Below are 19,811 nucleotides of genomic sequence, written 5' to 3' on the forward strand. Positions count from 1 at the left end.
GAATAGAAAACCCAGAAATGGACCTACAACTATATGGTCAAGTAATCAAAAAAGCAGGAAAGAATACCCAATGAAAAAAAGACAGACAGTCTCTTCAACAAATGTTATTGGGAAAACTGGACAGTAACATGCAAAAGAATGAAACTGGGTCACTTTCTTACACTATACACAAAAATAAATAAATAATAAATAAATAAATAAATAAATAAATAAATAAATAAACAAGCAAGAAGCAAAGGAGGCCTGAAATCATAACAATCCTAGAAGAGAACAGAACACAGGCAGTAATTTCTCTCACATTGGTCACAGCAACAGCTTTCCAGATAGGTCCCCGAGTCAAGGGAAACAAAAGCAAAAATAAAATATAGGAACAATACCAAAATAAAAAGATTCTGCACAGCAAAGGGAACAACAAAACTGAAAGGCAACCTACTGAATGGTAGAAGATATTTGCAAATGACATATCCAAAAAAAGATTAGTACACAAACTCCCCACTACCCCCCAAAATAATCCAGTTAAAAAAATAGACAGAGACACAAATAGATATTCCTCTAAAAAAGACATATATATGGTCAACAGACACATGAAGAGATGCTCAACATCATTATCACCAGGGAAGTGCAAATCAAAACTATAATGAGGTATTACTTCACACCTGTCAGAATGGCTAAAATCAAAAACACAAGAAACAAAAGGTGTCGGTGAGGATGTGGAGAAAGGGGAGTACTCTTGTACTGTTGGTGGGAATGCAAATTGGTGCAGCCACTCCGGAAAACAACAGAGTTTCCTCAAAAAGTTAAAAATAGAAATACCCTATGAGAAGCAATCACATGATGAGGTATTTACTCACAGCATATAAACACTAGTCCAAAGGAATACATCCAGCCCTATGTTTATTGCAGCATTATTTACAATAGCCAAGATATGGAAGCAGCCCAAAATTCCATTTATTGATGTGTGAATAAAGATGTATCGTGTGTGTGTGTGTGTGTGTGTGTGTGTGTGTGTGTGTGTAATGGAATACTATTTGGCCATAAGAAAGAATGAAATCTTGACATTTGCAACAACATGGAACTAGAGAGTATAATGCTAGGCGAAATAAGTCACTAAGAGAAAGACAAATACCATATGATTTCACATGTTTGTGGAATTTAAGGAACAAAACAAACAAGCAGAAGAAAAAAGAGAAAAAGAGAGAGAGAGCATGAGAGCAAGAAATAGACTCTCAACTGGAAAACAAACTGCTGTTTGTGGGAGGGGAGGTGGCAGGAGGATGGGTGAAATAGGTGATGTGGATTAAGAAGTGCACTTGAGATGAGCACAGAGTGATTAAATAAATCTTTAGGGGCAGCCTGGGTGGCTCAGTGGTTTAGCACTGCCTTTAGCCCAGGGCATGATCCTGGAGACCCAGGATCGAGTTCCTCTTTGGGCTCTCTGCATGAAGCCTGCTTGTGTCTCTGCCTCTTTCTCTCTTTCTGTGTCTCTCATGAATAAATAAATAAAATCTTAAAAAGAAAAAAAACAAAAAAAGAAAAAGCCTACTAATTTTTCTCTTGCTTTCAAGATTGTATTCATTTCTTCAATAATGACATAGATTTATATGATGACTTACTCTACTATAATTGTAAATGATACCATGAGTGTACTTGTGATTCTTAGTTTTCAACCTAAAGGGCTCAAGGCTGGCATCCAAAAGTTTAGTTATTGTAAGTCACATCATTCATTATATCCTCGAGGTGTCAAATTATAAATTTCACTTATGTTAATAGAAATCCATCTGAAACTATAAAAGTACAAAAGTTGCACATGTATGTATGTATTTGCACATACATACACACATGTACAAAAATTTATTAAGTATATAAAGTCAAATCCAATATATAAGCCATCACAGAACAAGAAGAGGGATCAATGCTAAAATATAAAAATTGTCAAAATTGACAAAAGAAGAACAAATTACTATAGCAGAAAATTTTAAAGTTGTCCTGGAATGACTTCTAGAAAGCTGCTGGATCTAGCTGTTTTTGTGAACGTTTTTTTAAACCTTCTAGATATAAATAATTGCCAAGGTATCTGAATTATTGCAGAGTACCACGAAAGAAAAAGATTTTTCTAATTCATTTCAAGAGGTTAGCATATTCTTGATCTGAAAACCTGGCAAATAAAAGATAAAATGTAGAAATCTATAAAGCAATTTTGCTATTAATAAAGTGGCTAAAATTATAAGTAAATCTTAGAAAACTGAATACAGTAGCATAGCAAAAGAATACTATACACTAAGTAATTGCCAACAATTAGTCTTGTCCCCTCATCATTCACATGCCAAACATAATCCCATCATTAATGCCTCTCATCCCAGTAGTGTTGCTTAAGGAAGAGGAGTAAATAGGGGGAGGACATGGGTAATTTGGAAAAAGAAATGTGCTTACTGTGTCAGTCTGCAAGAGGAGCCAGTGTCCCATGGGGGCTAGGAAATAAAATGTTTTAAATAATTCTATTTTCCCCTCTTCTTTCCTGAATTTCCTAGATGCTTTGAAATACGCATATTTCATTTATAATCCTAAAAAAATCAATCAGAAATACTGAGAAGGAAAGCAAATATGAAACAAACAAAAAATAACATCATAAATTTTCCTGAGTGAGGACAAGACTGGTACAGTTTTTAAAATGTGAAACCAACCAAATTTGAACTGAAGCCTTTTTTTTATTCCCATAGGTATTCCTATTTTGGTGTGGTCATTCTTCAAGGCTCCAAAAACCTTCAAAATGCATTCAAATTAAGACTGTCTTCAAAATTTAAGCTGCTAACCAGTGCTCTCTGAAGTTTTTGGAAAGGTAAGATCTGATGTCTTATTCTAAGATCAGTTTAGACTGAGTTAATTTTGTTACCACCAACTGCAGCCAGTTTATGAGTGCTCCCCTCGACTTATAACAGTATTGGCCAAGGTTAAGGTCATTTAGACACCGTAATTACAGATTCTGGTTATTATTCTAAGGGTCTTCTTTATTACAGAAAGACATAACATATGAGTAATGTGTTCACAGTTCAAGCCAATGAAAATTGGAATTTGTTTAAAACTATAGGAGTACCTGTTAAGTTAAATTAGTATAAGTCAAAGATTATTTATAGTAAACCTCAATTTTATGGAGTATAGAGACACAATTTTAGTAATTATGGAGATGTATAATTTATATAATTATAATGTATATGTGTGTTATGAGCTGAATTATGTCTCCCTCAAATTCATATGTTAAAATCCTAACATCTAATACCTCAGAATATGAATGCATTTGGAGACAGGACCCTTAAAATTAAGTTAAAATGAAATCATTGTGGTGGTCCCTATCCCCGCTATTACTGGTGTCCTTATAAGAAGAAAACATTTGGATACAAACATACACAGGAAAGACCATATGAAGAGATAGGGAGAAGATGACCTTGGACACACTAAGGAGAGAGGCTTCAGGAGAAACCAACACCACTGACACCCTAATCTCACACTTTCAGCCTCAAGAACTGTGAGAAAATAAATTTTTGTTATTTAAACCACTCAGTCTATGATACTTTACTATGGTAGTCCTGGCAAGCTAATATGTGTGTAATGTGAAATATAATTGTCACTTCTGTCAACTAGAGTCACCCTTACCACATAATATTTCATTTCGGAAACTGAAAAGCCTAAGATTCTTCCCCAGACTCTTGGAAGATCTTAGGGACTAGTGTCCTTCTAGCTTCAGCCTCCTGCCTCTCCTCAGTAACTTCAGTTCAGATGTCATTTCCAAACTCCAATTTATCCTCTGCTAAACTAGAGTGGACCTCAGGTTTCTCCATTAATTTCCATCAAAACAAAGTAAAGTAAAATACTAACAACAATCAAAATCAAAAGTAAAAATCGTAACATAGCTTACTTTAGATCCCAGAAATGCAAAGAACTTAAAATTGAACATTAGCTATTTCTGCTCTAACATAGTCCCTTAGCCATTTGCACAAGTGGGAAATCCAGATTCCCACCATGTTCTAATGTTATAATTCTTATTCTCCCTCCCCTTTTCTCCTTCTCTTCCTCCCCCACTACCTCCTTCTCCTTTCCACTTCTGTCTCTCCTTCTCCTTCTCTCCATTCATTCTCGATATACCCTGATCTTTTCTACTATTTTCTTGGCTCTTGCGCCATTTCCAGCAGTTTGGCGATCACTTTTTAGGAGTTTGACTTATGTTATTAAGATCCCTTTTTCTACTTCAAGTAGCTAATCTAACTATTTTCAAAGACAACCCCTTCCTCAGAGAAATCCTGGAGCCAGCCATTAAAGTAATACAGTTTTATCCCAGGTACATTATATTTAGTCAAGTTTCTGTAAAGAGTGAAGGTAACTTTTCAATTTTTTTTCATTCTGACCTAAAAATGATTAACATTAACTATTTAACATCATCTAATATCAGTTCATTACTCTTCTATATAATCTCTAAATTGCCTTAGATCTAAAACCACCATTAAACCTGTTGGAAATTATTTTAAAATTTTGCAATCTCATTGGAACTTTAAACCACACATATGATCTCAGAACCTTATTTGTTAAACTGTCAACTGTTTCATTCAGCAAATGATTTAAATAATGATTTCAAAGTGGAGGATTTAAAAACTAGAACCTTCTACACTTGTCACATTTTATAAGGAACGTAGGAATGATGGCTCCATTTTACCTTTATTCAAAAGATCTTCCGCACAATTAATATGTATTGATGTAAGTTGCGTGATTTGAGGAATGTCAGTTTATGGTTTGAGGAAGAAAATGAAAATAAATTCTGGTTCATAATCACTTCTTAGCAAACAGGCTACTACTGCCATCTGGGGGAGGTTCTTTCTGCTTCATTTAAGAAAACCAAATGTGCTTGTCAGATGAATGAAATCGGTTCATGTTTTCCTTGTTATATCCACAGGAAGACTTTTTAACTTTCTGCCCATGAAGTCATAAGGCATTCCAGATGTCTCCCAGATTCCTTCACACAGAAATACATACTTTACAGACTTTTGAGAGGTATAGGAGAAGATGAACCAGAATATAACCATACTAAGGTTTCTACCTCTTACACACTAGAAAGGTATTTGGAGAAGTATGGGTTATATAGAAAAAAAAATTAAAGCTTTCAATAACAAAATGAAACCCCAATTTTAAGCAAAACATATTTGGCCTCAATTTACAGTTAGTTGCACACCTTTTCTGAAATGTGCTATCATTAATTGATATAGAAACTACATGTGTAGATATGAGTATGTTTGTGATTACATCAGTTAGGAAAAGATAAATTCAATTCCATAGAAATAGCCAAGAGTTTTCTTCTAGAATTTATGAAATACTGTTATGAACTCAATATCTATTTATTGCATGTATGTTGTATATCTATTTGTTGAAACTTTTGATGAAATAAATGAGGAACTTTCCATCATTCACAATGGAAAAAATTGTGACCATTGCTTTTGAATGTTTAGTTTGTGTTTAATAGTTGTCAATCTTGCATTTCTTTATGCTATAGATAAGTTGTTACCTATCAGCAATGCCTTAAAATAAACAATTTAATCTTAGAAATAAGGTTTCAGGAAGTACCCTGCTGAAATGACCAGGCTGTCAGGTGACAAAAGAAAAAAAAAGAAAGTTAGTGCTGATTAAAGGAAGACAACTAATCATTTATAGAGAGGATTCTGGTAATAGATTAACTAAATAAAATGCATACAGTATCAGTCCCAGAGTGGTACGGTAATACTGTCAGAAGGTTAAAGTTCATACCAAAGAACAACTATACTAGCTCCGGGAAAGTCTTTGTTGAAATGTATTTTGAAGATTGGAAAAGGTAGGTGACATACAGCAAGTATACTGGGATTCTGTGATTATTATTTTTTTAATCATGCATTTGCTTCAGGAGTAAAAAGAAATCTAAGTGACTGTGGTTCAGCTGACACAGCTGAGTGAGCTGGGTGAACTGGGGTCACCTTGAGGGACGCCAAAAATGAATGTCTCTTGTGTGGGAGTGTGAATTTCCTTCAAAATGTTCATATTAGAGTCTAAGGAGGTTGGGGTGAGGAATATTAGAGGACAAGAAAGGCCAGAGGTACATAAAACTGAATAATAGAAGTACAAGTTATAAGCAGAAATAATAAATATGCAATTTTAATTAAATGTCCTTACTTCTGAATCAGCAGGTTGAGTTAATTTGGCAATTGGCCTATAGCTCTGCCTTACTGATCTAATGAAAATGACCAATGACCTTAAAACGCTTATGTTCTGCACAAAAGATTACCTCCAACTTAGGGGTGTTGTAAATGGGATAGATTCTCCTCCCTCCTAACTGAACTACACAATGTGTTGGGTTTTACTTCCTTTATTCAAAAGCCAATAAGTTACTATGATAGACCATGGAAATTTTTTTTAATTATTTCATAACAAAAATTATAAGCAGTTCTCACTTTCTTTTTTTTTAATTTTTTATTTATTTATTTATGATAGTCACAGAGAGAGAGAGAGAGAGAGAGAGAGAGAGAGAGAGGCAGAGACATAGGCAGAGGGAAAAGCAGGCTCCATGCACCGGGAACACGATATGGGATTCGATCCCGGGTCTCCAGGATCGCGCCCTGAGCCAAAGGCAGGCGCCAAACCGCTGCGCCACCCAGGGATCCCAGCAGTTCTCACTTTCATCAGAATGTTGCCTGGTTCTAAAAAAAAAATAGTAAACAAAAACAGAAATCTTCTTTAACAGTATTCATGTTTCATAGGAGACAATCAGGAAGTCAAGAAAATTTTTTGCAGATGCCATTTGTGTATTCCAGGGGTAGAGAGGTGGGGAGGAGGGGGTGTTATTTAAAATGCAAGAAAGATCCATTACTTCCACTCTTCTGTTCCTACTTCTCCAAGAATGATTGATTTTCAAATACTGCTGCTAGCCTTGTTAATGAATTTAGAAACGTCAGCACCCATTGCTAAACTGACTCACCTACCACACAGATGAGTTAACATATTTCTCCTAAACATGGTTTACATTATCTTCATGTAATTTGGGTTTTTTTTTCCCTTCATTTTCCTGCAATTATTGCTTCCTCATTTCTTCCTTATCTGTATTTGACTTCTCTCTCTCTTCCCCCATTGTAAACTACCAATATTATTTCAATCTTCCACTGTCACTGGGGTGTCTACACTTTAGAGGAATGCCCCTCCATGCTTTAGTTACTATAAATGAAGGTTAAGTAAGCCAAAAATAGTACCTGGAGTACTCCAGGGCAAGTAAGAAACCTTACATTGGGTGAATATAGATGCCTAACTGCTTATCCTGAAACTTTGTTTACCCACAGACATGACAGACTCCAACAAGATGATCATCAACTTGGCCCTCTTTGGCATGACTCAGAGTGGAAAAAGTTCTGTTGGGAACATTCTGCTGGGAAGCTCTGACTTCCACAGCAGCTTTTCTCCATGTTCTGTGACCAAAGATTGTTGTCTGGGTCGCAGTTGTCACCTCTGTGGCTTCATGCGTCGAGGGGGACAAGAGATAACCCTGCAGATTCAGGTGTTGGACACTCCAGGTTACCCACACAGCAAGTTGAATCAGGAGCATGTGAAACAGGAGGTCAAGCACGCCCTAGCACATCACTTCGGGCAAGAAGGTCTCCATCTTGCACTGCTGGTCCAGAGAGCAGACGTGCCATTCTGCGAACAAGAAGCATCTTCCTTAGTCCAGATGATTCAGGTAATACAAAAAGGCAGTTACACTAATGCCATTATTTCTATTTGGAGGACATTATCCTAATAGGAAAGAACTATGAAAATCTGGTTAAAAGAGTAGTTTAGAACAAGTTTAAAACAAGTGCTGGTCACACAGAAATGGTAGAAATACTTGATTTTTCCCACCAAGAGTCATTTTTACAATTTCTTTTAGAGGAATTCAGTTAGTCATTTTACAACTAGATCATAGACCCTTCAGGCTCCCTCCCCACCCCAAAATAAGATGCTAGACTTCAGAGGTTAGCTAACCCCTGAATAAATTGGTAAATGTGGTCTCCAGACTACCAGCATCAGAATCACCTGGGTTGTTCTTAAAAATGCATATTCATCTAAGCCCTAGTGAATCAGAATTTCAAGAATAGAGCCTGCATATCTGTATTTGCATAAATTTTCTGTATATATTTTTTAATGGTAAAGTTTAAGAACTACTAAAACTTGCACCCATTTAACATCAGGGGTAATCTCTTATAGTTCACCAACAAATGGGTATTCATTCATTCACTGATTCAGTCATTGCAAACTGTATCAGGTACTTATACAGAGCTTAATGATTGGTGAACAATATATGAGCCCTGCTCTCACATACAGTCTAGAAGAGACAGATAAGTATAAGACAATGCATTAAGTACCAGAGTAATATAACATATGGCTTGGGGGAAAGAGGTTTCACTGTGACTTAAATCATGGTCAACATGTAGGGAAGATCTATGCTTTATGTATAGGAAAGAAATCAGGAATTTCAGATGCTCTAAGTGCCTCATCATCTTTAGGGTCAGCAACTGATCCACTGTAGCCAAGAAAAGACCACAGGGACTCAGCATGAACATGAATAACATATGCCACCTTTGCCTAGTGGTCCATCCATGTTTGTTTGTTCATTTATTATAAGTCACTAAGTTGGAAGCTTGTTCAGTCGGTATAGGTGAGGACCTGGGAATAGGGAGAGGTTCTGAGTATGGCTATAACTGGGAGATGGAGGGAGTAATACTTGCATATGATATATACACATATATAAGCCAGGTCCATGTATAACCAACAATTCGTAGAAACTGCTCATTGAGCTGCTCCATTCTACTCAATCTCTTGATTCTCTAGTCTCTGGTCATGCAAATCTAACTGTTGGATTTGTCTAGTATTACTCAGTAGCCTCATTAAGTCACCAAGATAAGAGAACTCATCACTACTAGAAGCTCCACATGTGAACTATAGGGAGAATAGACAGCAGACATTTCTCACTCAAGAATATGCTACTCTTCCTTTGGCCTAGTCTATGATCACTTCGATGTAGGATCTATTACACTTAGAAATATAGTATACTTAGATTTAAAGAAATATCTAGTAAAGGCATAAGATTGTTCTAAGTGACAGACATACTTTTTTTCAGTAATTGTGCATGTTTCTAAAAAAGAAAAAAAAAGCCATATGTGAAATCATAGCAAACTAGCGGAAAAAATTAGGGTGACAAAGAATATAAAAGCTAATTCTCATCATCCAACTCCTGAAAAATCAAGGACATACTGAACAAAAGTAGAGAAGATGATTGCAATTAAGAAACAATATGGAATCTAAGAAACCCTACAAACCTCCCCCAAACTATTAAAGCCTGCACTTCAAACAACATTTCTGGTAGAAATCAAGTGAGGGGAAACCTATTGCCATTTCATCAGTATAATTTTTAAACAAATTTTAAAATTAATTTAAAGATGCTATTAAATAAACATTTAACATGTAGATGGATATAAGTCTGTGAAGTCAGTAAGTGCACAAATATTTCTCAAAAACTAACCTGACTCTATATGTCTCTAAATTTTCATCTATGCTGGTCCTTTGCTTAGCCGAAAAGGGTTTTTAAAAGACATACATTTTAAAATATATTTCTTTTCCAGTTTTAGGATATAGAGCTCTATTGTAATCCCCTAACTTTTTTTATAAAAGTGAATTTGATTCATACATATCTCTGATCTTTTTAAAAGGTATCTGGCATACAACTGCCTTCTCTTTTACCACTGCCTTCCTTAATTCAGTGTCCAGTTCATGACTTAAAGGCAGAGTGAAGATGGGCTAGAGTAAAACTCAGATCCAGAATTTTTTTTCTAAAATAAATATCTTTTCCCTCTCAGGAAAACTCAGCAGCCAAGATTTAGTAAGCTTCAGAGGGGCCCATGACCCCTGGGAAGAACTGCAGTCCTATTCTGGGCTTCCATCATAATTTTTGGTTGAAGATCGCCTATGCACAAGCTGGCTGTTTATGACCTTCTTCCTGAAGGTGCTTCAGTTACTGGTGGTAGCCATCTGGATATGCTCACAGATTGGGAGCAGCTGCAGAATGTCTGAATATTCAACAGGACCAACAGCTGTTAGGAAGGAGCAAAGAGTTGTTAAGGTCCTCTGGTTCCAGACACACCCTTTCTTTTTCTTCCTGGCTGATGCAAAATGGGGAATGGAATATTAGCCTTCTTCTTTTTCCTTTCCTCCTTTCTAGGGGGCACTGATGCCTGCCATGGAAGGAGTCTACAAGGCCAACGTCAGAGAAGTGACCTCTTCTTTCCTGTACCTCCCTGTGGTCTCTTTAAATCTCTTTTTTATTTGTGCTCTAATATTTTTTAGAGGGGCTATTGGTTGCCAGCTATAACAAATGAAACATTTTCCTAAATGATCCCTTTTTCTTTATTTATGTTAGGCCTTCATAATTTATAGCAAAATGGTAGAGAACTCAGTGAGTTATCTCCCTCAAATTGGGAAATAAATGGAATGATTCATCTACAGATTATCTGAGTATCATTTGAATGTTATTTAAAAATCCACATATAATGAACAGAGAAGACAAAATGGTCACCTTAAAAAAAGTGCTAGCAAGCAGCCGAAGTGCACTAGGAATTGAATCCAGGAATTGACTAAAGTCCAAATTCTTTCCACTATCATAGTATCCTGTATTATTACTATACATAATAAGGCCTCAAGCATGTATTTTTTATTTGGAATGAATAACTCAAATATTGATGTTATAGGTGGGTGTGTATACAAAAGGCTCAGAAAGGCCAGTGCAAAGCCTGAAAATACTTAACAAAGATAATGGGCTTAGTTGTTGGACAGAATTTAGTTGAAAAATAAGCCTTCTTATAATTCTAGGTATGTGACTGTAAATGTTAGTAAGTTTCTTGGCTTCAGTTCCTCACTTACAAAATGAGGATAATTTTACCTATGTTAAAGAGTTTTAAGGGCCATGTTTAATGAATGTAATGTGCTTGGCATTGTGCCTGACTTAATAGTAGGTTCACAGAAAATTATTATCATTGTTACAATTTTTATTGTCACTATACAGATTGTGATGAGCACCTATTCAAATGGATTACTAGATATGAACAATCTACTGTAGAGGTTAAGAGCATGGGTTCTAGAGTAAGTTACACTTGTGTTCAAGCTTCTAATTAGTTACTTACTTGTTTTGTGAGCTTGGGCAAGTAACTTCTCTAAATTTCAATCCCTTCATTGGTAAAATTGGGACAGATAACAGTATCTACTTGACTGGGTTTTTTTCAGGACTAATTTCATATTAACCTAACAGTAAATTAACTCAGACATTAGCACAGAGAAGTACACACTAAATGTCAGCTATGGTCATTATAATTTTATTTTTTGTGTTTGTCTTATGCTAAAATTAGGACATTTTATTTGTAGCCTTCTTCAGGATTATCTTGATAGGCTTCAGAAGAAAATCAGAGCGAAATTAAATTTACAAAGCCCTGATGTATAAGAACTTCCTGATTTAGAAAACAATCTGGGAGGAAAATTCACTGGCTTAGTTAAGGTTAAAATGAAAAGCTCCAATTTAGTGGGAAGGAGATGGTCCTGACAGTTAGGGGACCTCTGTTATAGGCCCAGGCCTGCCAACAATCAGCTGTGCAGCTTTGGCCATTTAACATCACATGCCCACAATATCCTCATCTGTAAAATAAGACCATTTGGACAGAAGATCTCTAAGGTTGAATGTTCACTGAATCTGATCTAACAAGGTCTTATCATTCAGTTCTCTGAGACGGAAATGTGGTGTTTAAGTGGGATGAGAGTAAGGGAATAGTATGAAATATAAAGAATGGTCCTTATTGTCCTCCTGTTCCATGATAATTTTTTTCTCAGTTGATGTAATAGTTGGCTTTTTAAAAAATTCCCCCTAAAAAGTCCAGATGCTATGATTTCATCAACCACAAACAAATGGGGCAGGGCTGGTGAGGTCCTGGGAAAATGAACATAATTCCTGGAAAACAAAGTTTATATCCTAACTAGTTGTCCCAAAAGGACTAGATGGACTCATACCCATTAGCACTCTGAAACCAAACAATTCATGATTGATTATAAAATTTCCATCTAACTTAGTACTATATTTAAATTATTAACACCAGATAACTTACATTAAACTTATCTTGCTCTTGGATTTTTATGTGAGGTATCAATCAACTGTGATTATCCTTTCTCTGGGTCCACAGAGAACATGTTTGGCCACTAACACAATGACTATACACCGAGCGACACTACTTTCAAATAGTCAACTATTTTCCAGCCAAAAATCAATCTAAAGATTATAAGCTAAATCAACCATTCTCTTCTATTTTTGGCAGTAATTCAAAAGTGCAATTTCTCTCACAGTTTAGGACATGAGCATCCTTTCATAAATAATTATCAACATGTAAAAGCTTCCCAGTGGCTGAACACATGGAGTTGTAAGTGGTGTTGAGCTTACAAATCTATTTTCCTTAGGTGGCTTAACTCATTTTTCCTGAATGCTATTTATTGTAGTTTAAAGTATAGGAAATGTCTAGTGGAGACAAAAAGGGAATGTGTTACTGTTACAACCCAAAAAAACAGGAACTAAAGACACGGTGTAAAAGTTACACCATTGAATGCAATAAGTACTAATCTAGCAAGAGAAGAATTCTATAATATATAACTCCAGAAGGGATCACTTGGGCCAAACAGTTTATTTAGCATGAATTTTTATTATGGTGATGTTTTAAAAATATTTAGTGACAAATGTGGTTCATGCATCAACCAATACCTAGGGTATAGTCCTGGGGGTAGCACTCAAGAGGTTAAAGGTAATGTCTATTTATTAACTTATAGTACACATTTCAATATTATGACAATCAAAATAAACACATCAATAATGTATTCAGAATATCAGAACTGGCTCTAAATTTGAGAAACTTTCAGAGACAAGAATGTTCAAGGATCAATAGTTTCACTTTATAGAAGTAAAGTCCCAATACTATACAATCCTCAATAAGGCTTAATCACTCTCTTTACTTGTGTAGGTCTTCACTGCCTGATACCTCTTGTTGATTCCTATGCTAGAGGCATTATAGAGGCATAGCTAGAAACCTCTCCTGACTCTCCCCTTTACCCTCACTTTCCACTCCCACCCCAAACGGGGCCAAATGTCTGCCTCTATAGCACCCGTATATTTTCTATCACAACACCTACAATTACAATGAATTGAAAGTATTTTCTTCCCTGTCTGTCCCTCCTCCTCAGTTTTCAGTTAGTACCAAAAAATCTCCACTGGACATAAGCAGAAAAGTGAATATCATGGTCCACTCTGTGTCCCTGGAACAAAATAACTCTCAATAAATATTTGCAGAAGGAATAAATCACCAAGAATTCTTTTAAAAATTCAAATTCCTACGTTCTATTCCTAAAGATTCTGATGCCTTTTTAGCAAGCATCCCAAGTGGTTCTGATGTAAATAACCCAGGAATCTTTTTATTCTCAGAATCTAAATTTAGCACTTCATTAAATTTTCAACTATTTACATTAATTTGTAGGGTTGCCATAATAGGCTGTACTACCTGGGTGGCTTTAAAGCAACAGAAATTTATTCTCTCTCAGTTCTGAAATGAATGTTAGCAGGGTCAGTTCCTTCTGCGGGCTGTTTAGTGAAGAATCTATCTAAGGGTTATGTCTTTGGCTTATGGACGATTGTCTTTATGTTTACATGGCATTTTCCCTGTATTCATATTTTTGTCCAAATTTCTCTGTTTTATAAGAACACCAATCATATTGCATTAGTGGCCTTAACTTGACTTAACTTGACTAATTACATTGGCAACAACTCTACTGCTAAATTAAGTCACATTGTGAGGTACTAGAGGTTAGGATTTCAACATATGAACTTGGGGGGATATACAGTTCAAACCATAATACCAGTTTATTCTGTGACTCTCTGATCTCCTCTCAAGAAATATGTTCAACATACTGAATATGACAAATTTTGCTATGTCATACTAGCTAAAATGTTGACATTACATATATACTTAGATTTATGTAAGAGCTATTTTCCCTAAAAGGAGGGTTAATTATAATTTTGCTAATTTGTGTTTTGAAGGCACATAAAAATATATCAATTAAAGTACCTTTTAAAAAATTCTTTTGTAAAGGTTAGAATCTGTTAAAAATAATTATTCATTTAATGTACTGATCTTGAAACTTCAGATTTTTTTCAGGTAGGGCACTTTTAGGAGAACCAGAAATTTACAATTATTCTATGGTGTGGACAAATTTTAAACAGATATGAGGGAAAATTTTGTACTTACTCATTGATAAAGTCTTTTTGAATGCAAAGGAAAAAGTGCAGACTACCTGCAAATCCATGAGAATGAAGTATAAGACAAGAGAAATTTTATAAGTAAATTTTGAGTCTCAAGGATCCAACTTCAAAACTAAAGATTTAAAACAAATAAATAAAACCTTCCGTTTGAGATGACAGTGAGGGCCCAAATTCCAAATTAATCCAACCAATATCTGCTGAGAGTTTACAATGTGTTAGAGGCTTTGATTGATATAAAAAGACATAGACTCTGCCTTCCAAAAGCTTATAGTCAAGTTAGAGTAAACGTATAAATAAATAGCACTGGTAAGTGACAGATTGTATTAGGAATTATAATTGGTAACCATGGTCTCAAGATGTTTAAATATATTGCCCTACAGTTGCTGTATTTTCATATTATTTACATGTTTTGATTCTTCCTTTCTCTCTATTCATTTTCAGTTTGTCTTATAAATACCAATCCTATACTTCTTACATACATTGAAAATAGTAATAGAAATAGAAATAGAAAACTGACTTTCAATTTTTAAAGATTCTTTTTAAACCAGTTTGTACTGATATCCCTCTACAGATTTGTATCCAACCTCTCTATGCATCAGTTTCTCTGTTTCATACTGGAGAGAACACGAGTATCTCCCCCAAAGCATTATGTTGACTTTCAAAAGGAATAAAGCATTTCAATTGCCCAGAATAATATCTAGCACTAAATATTAGTTGTCCTTCCTTCTTTCTTCTGATTACTAGAGGTCCTGGGTATTTCTTGTCATGTTTATTCATAAGTATTTTGTATTTTTCTGAAGGATCAAAAATAAATAAACCCTTAAACCCTGTATTTGAGATGATAATGAGGGTCGAAATTCCATATTGCTATTATAAACTGCTAGCACCTTTGAAAATATTTTGGTAATGAAAATATCTGGAATGAAAGGAATGTCATTTTACTTTCACAATGTAATGATTTCATATAACTTTGGAAATATTTTTAAAAATTAAATGGTTATTTCTAGACACCTTTCATATTGTGTGAACAATTTGCCACATGCTGTTACTTCCACTTTATATCAGCTTATTTTCACTAATCAAACAAGAGTTTATTACATAACCAACTTCCACATATTACTAAACAAAGGAACATGAGTCTTCAATGTTTTGTAACCACATTAGAGGAAGTTATCTGATAAACTGGCATTGATTCCAGGCATGTGAAGTAAAGAAGATGCGAATCACAGTAATATAGTCATTCCAAATCACTAAATGTAACTTGATCTTAGCTTTTCCATTACATGTCATCTGATTAATCAATAGATTGTAGCCAAATCCTTAGAAGGTACTTTTAGTTACAATAATAACACAACATTCCTACAAAAAAGGATATGACAACTCCCTTAGCCAAAGTCCTTTGATTTAAAGGAATTGTGGTTCTAACAGCTTCAGGTTGGCAGGCAAATATGAATTATTACTGACTGTTGTAAGTGAAATTTTATCACATGCAGCATTAATAATATGCAGTCCTGAAATTGTGTATATGTAAAGTATAAAAGCAAAATAAAATGGAGAAATAAAGACTTTTAAAATTTTTTTATTTTTATTTTTTTTAAATCTTATTATTTATTCATGAGAGATACAGAAGGAGAGAGGCAGAGGCTTAGGCAGAGGGAGAAGCGGGCTCCATGCAGGGAACCCAATGTGGGACTCGATCTTGGGAGTCCAAGGATCACGCCCTGAGCCGAAGGCAGGCGCTCAACCGCTGAGCCACCCAAGGTCCCTAAAGCCTTTTTTTAAAAAAACAAAATCCACCCAGCCCTTTCCATTTACTTACATTAGTTGACCCCATCTTCACTTCCCATTACATATATCAGGTTTTAGTAACATAATGACATCCAGATCTGTTGACTGTCTATATTGAACCATAATAACTCCTTTGCTTGTGTTTGAGGAATATAGGCCAAGGCAAATAGCCATTTAACTTCTTCTCTCTTTCAGGAACTTCTGGGACATGCTTGGAAGAATTACACTGCCATTCTTTTCACCCATGCAGAAAAAATAGAAGAGGCTGGGTTCAGTGAAGATGAATACTTGCATGAGGCCCCTGAAACACTGCTAACGGTGCTAAATTCTATTCAGTGCAGATATATTTTCCAGTATAAAAAAGAAAATTCATTTAATGAACAAAGATTAAAAATGTTAGAAAGAATCATGGGATTTATAAAAGAAAATTGTTACCAAGTTCTTACCTTTAAATAAAATTTAGATAAAAGGAAAAGAGCTTTGGGTTTTAGAGTCAGAAGCCTTGTTTTAAACAGCTTTGTTACAATGGATGAGGACTGTCAGAATTCCCACAGGCTACTGGTAAGAGTGTACATTCGTATAAGCAGTTTTGGACAACTGTTTTGCAGTTAAGAAGAATATAAAATAATCAAGACCTCTAATGCAAATCCTATGACACAGCAATTGCCTTCCCTTTAATTATATATTCAGCAGAAATGTGTATATTTCTGCACTAAAAGACATGTATGTACAAGAATACTCATAGCAGTACTTTTGCTAATAGCTAAATAGCTTTTAGAAATTATCCAAATGTCTATTAACAGTAAAGTGGATAAGCAAATTGAGGTATATTTACACAATGGAGTATTATACAGTAATGAGAATGAGCGAACTACAACTACAAGGAACGATATCCATGAACTGCCCAAACAAAAAGTTTAAAGAAGCCAGACATAAAAGAGTATATATTATATGGTTCCATTTGTATAGAGTCCAAAAACAGTCAAAACTGATGTAATATAAACTACTCTGATGTTAGAAGTGTTGGAAATCTGGAAAGGTCACTCTTGGGGAGGGGATAATAAGCATGCACTGGGCAGCTTCTGAGATTCTGGTAACGTTTTGGTTTTGACCTGGAGGCTGGTTTCAGTGTGTTAGCTTTGTGAAAATTCAACAACAAACACTTCTGATTCATAAACTGTTTAGTATATCTTTTTTATCTAAATAAAAGTAAAATGAATAAATTATTATCTATATTTTCAAAACTTCCTCCACTGCTTACTTGATACTAGACAAGGAAAACTAATCCTGTGAAATCCTCATATGGAGTATCTACTTGATAGTTACTGTAATGATTAAACAACTTGGCTCATGGTAGATGCTCAATAAATGTTAACTTTCTTTTCTGCCATCTTATGATCTGTGGTTCCTATTTAGGGTTGGAAATGTAGGTAAAGATTCACAGCCAAGCCTTACGACACAAATAAGGGTAACAATTTTTATAACCAAATATGAATAGAGCCTTGGCTGAAAAAGCAGCTTCTCTACCTTGAAGATTAGTCACTGGCTTTGTAGAGAGCTCCAGGATGGTATCCAAGACAGCAGGTAGGATGGAAGGAAGATAATTCTAGTCAACACTAATAACCAAGACTACCACGAAATCAAAATTGGATCACCCTCATGTTTAACATTTGTACATGAGCTTTAGAACTTATAAAATTCTTTCACTAGGATAGTTCCCAATTTACAAACAGCTTGGTTTCATATTCTTTAAGGGTGCAATACACTGTATTTCATATTAGAAACAGAATTATAGCTGGTGATTATTCTGCTAGGCCTTCAAAAGCCTACTTAATGCTTAATTTTACCTGAACTCCAGCACAAATGGTATTAGAAAGCCTATATAACCAAAATTTATAAAATGCTTCTATGAGAAAGCATAATTCAAATTCCAACTTGAAACCATATCCCTCTTCATTTCTCTGCAGTGCCCCTTCTATCATGGGTCCAGGATTGTAAAGTGAAAGCTTCAACAATGGGACTCATTTAAGAACCAAACAGGAATTGACACTTCTCCAGGGGTTGGTCACTTGGTGACAAAGAATGAGATTTGAGGCTCAGAAGTTAAAATTGAAGTGAGTGCTGAAGAGAGGGGAAAATGCAGGTTTTAAGTCCTTCATATTCTTCACTCATGTGATATCAGTTAACTCTTCTAGAATATAAATACTAGTTTCAAGAAAGATAAGTTGTGCAGAACATTAAGGGTTCAAGATCTCCAAGACTGGCCTGGTGTTAATGATTAATAGAGGAAAGGTGCCTCCAGTTTCAAAAAGGAAGACTTCTGTGATGTTGATCTGAATTACTTATTTTTATTATTATTATATATATTTGCATATATATCTATTTAAATAACTCCCTAAATGTGATCATATTACGTACTTGACTTTATTTTAGTAGTTGTATTTTGCTTTTTTGATTCGCCTTTACCGCTCTCCTCCTTCCATCTCTCCTCTTCATGCACATCAGCCAATAAGAGAGAGCTCATGTCAACAGAGCATGATATGCACCGTTCCTATTTTCTGTAAGTCCAAGTAATCACGTACAGAGTACATATATATATAAACATATGGAGGACTTTTGTCTATTTTTATGTATTTATTTAATTTATTTGGGGTGGGGAGGAAGAATCGAGAATCTTAAGGAGGCTACAAGTGCAGCACAGAGCCTGATGCAAGGCTCCATCTCACGACCTTGAGATCACAGTTTGAGCCTAAATCAAGAGCTGGACGCTTAACTGACTAAGCCACCCAGATGTTCTGACTTTGGTCTTTTTAAAAAACATTTTCATATTTTACTCACTACAGCATCTTTTTTTCACTTAATGCCACCTCATAAAAACCCCTCCAACATAAAATGTAGCTTAAATTCACCTTTTTTAACACTTTGGTGTATTTTTAACAATTTGTGCAACTACTTCTCTATTGATGTGCCACCCAGCGTCATGCTCTAACAACTATTCCTGTATATGTATTTTTATATAATGCTGACTTTTTCCCTGTAAGTTAAATCCCCAAGAGTGGAGTTTCTGGGTTGAAGTGTATGTACAATTTAATTTCAATATATCTTACCCATTTTCTTTTCATAGTACAAGAAATTTTATTTTCACCAATGTTTGAGTACTCTTTTCCTAAATTCTTGCCATCTACCTTGTTATCTTAAATACCTACTGCTAACACTAATTTGATAAAGCAAAAATCATCTTAATTTGCATTTTCCAGAGTTATCTCTAGAAATGTTACTCATTTAGATTTGGTCATCTATGAATTGCCTCTTCACACTCTGTCCTTTTTATCAGTTTTCTATTGGATTACTTCTTACAATGATTCTTTACTTGACCAAAACTTTAGTTAGGCTTAAACTTCTAGCCCCACCTATGCACTTCCTGATAAAATCTAGTCTCCACAAGAACCCTGGTAAGTTAGTTTAACCAGAACCCTCCACTCTCAGTATGTGATCAGGTTCCTAATGCTCCAACCAAGTGACCCCTGATCCTCACTCTCCTCCTTGGCTGTAAATAACCACTTGCCTGTGCTACATTTGGAGTTGAGCCCAATCTCTGTCCTAACCCTAAAATCCCACTGCAGTAGTCCTTTTACCTGAATGAAGTCTCCCC

At 35.2% G+C, this 19,811-nt stretch overlaps 1 protein-coding gene across 2 annotated transcripts; it reads left to right on the forward strand.

The window, feature by feature from the left end:
* The first annotated feature begins 5,742 nt into the window (after positions 1 to 5,742).
* On the forward strand, positions 5,743 to 18,690 carry GIMD1 (GIMAP family P-loop NTPase domain containing 1). Of its 2 annotated transcripts, XM_055342502.1 has the most exons (4): positions 5,743 to 5,848; positions 7,341 to 7,735; positions 16,355 to 16,477; positions 18,127 to 18,690. In XM_055342502.1, the coding sequence occupies exons 2-4, from the start codon at positions 7,343 to 7,345 to the stop codon at positions 18,160 to 18,162; spliced, it is 552 nt and encodes a 183-aa protein (XP_055198477.1). In that variant the 5' UTR covers positions 5,743 to 5,848; positions 7,341 to 7,342; the 3' UTR covers positions 18,163 to 18,690. The 2 variants fall into 2 exon arrangements, with proteins under 2 accessions (XP_055198477.1, XP_055198476.1); XM_055342501.1 differs by lacking the exon at positions 18,127 to 18,690 and having other exon boundaries at positions 16,355 to 17,721.
* Positions 18,691 to 19,811: the final 1,121 nt, after the last annotated feature.

Source organism: Nyctereutes procyonoides, unplaced genomic scaffold (genome assembly GCF_905146905.1).
Source record: "Nyctereutes procyonoides isolate TBG_1078 unplaced genomic scaffold, NYPRO_anot_genome, whole genome shotgun sequence".
Classification (NCBI taxonomy): domain Eukaryota; kingdom Metazoa; phylum Chordata; class Mammalia; order Carnivora; family Canidae; genus Nyctereutes; species Nyctereutes procyonoides.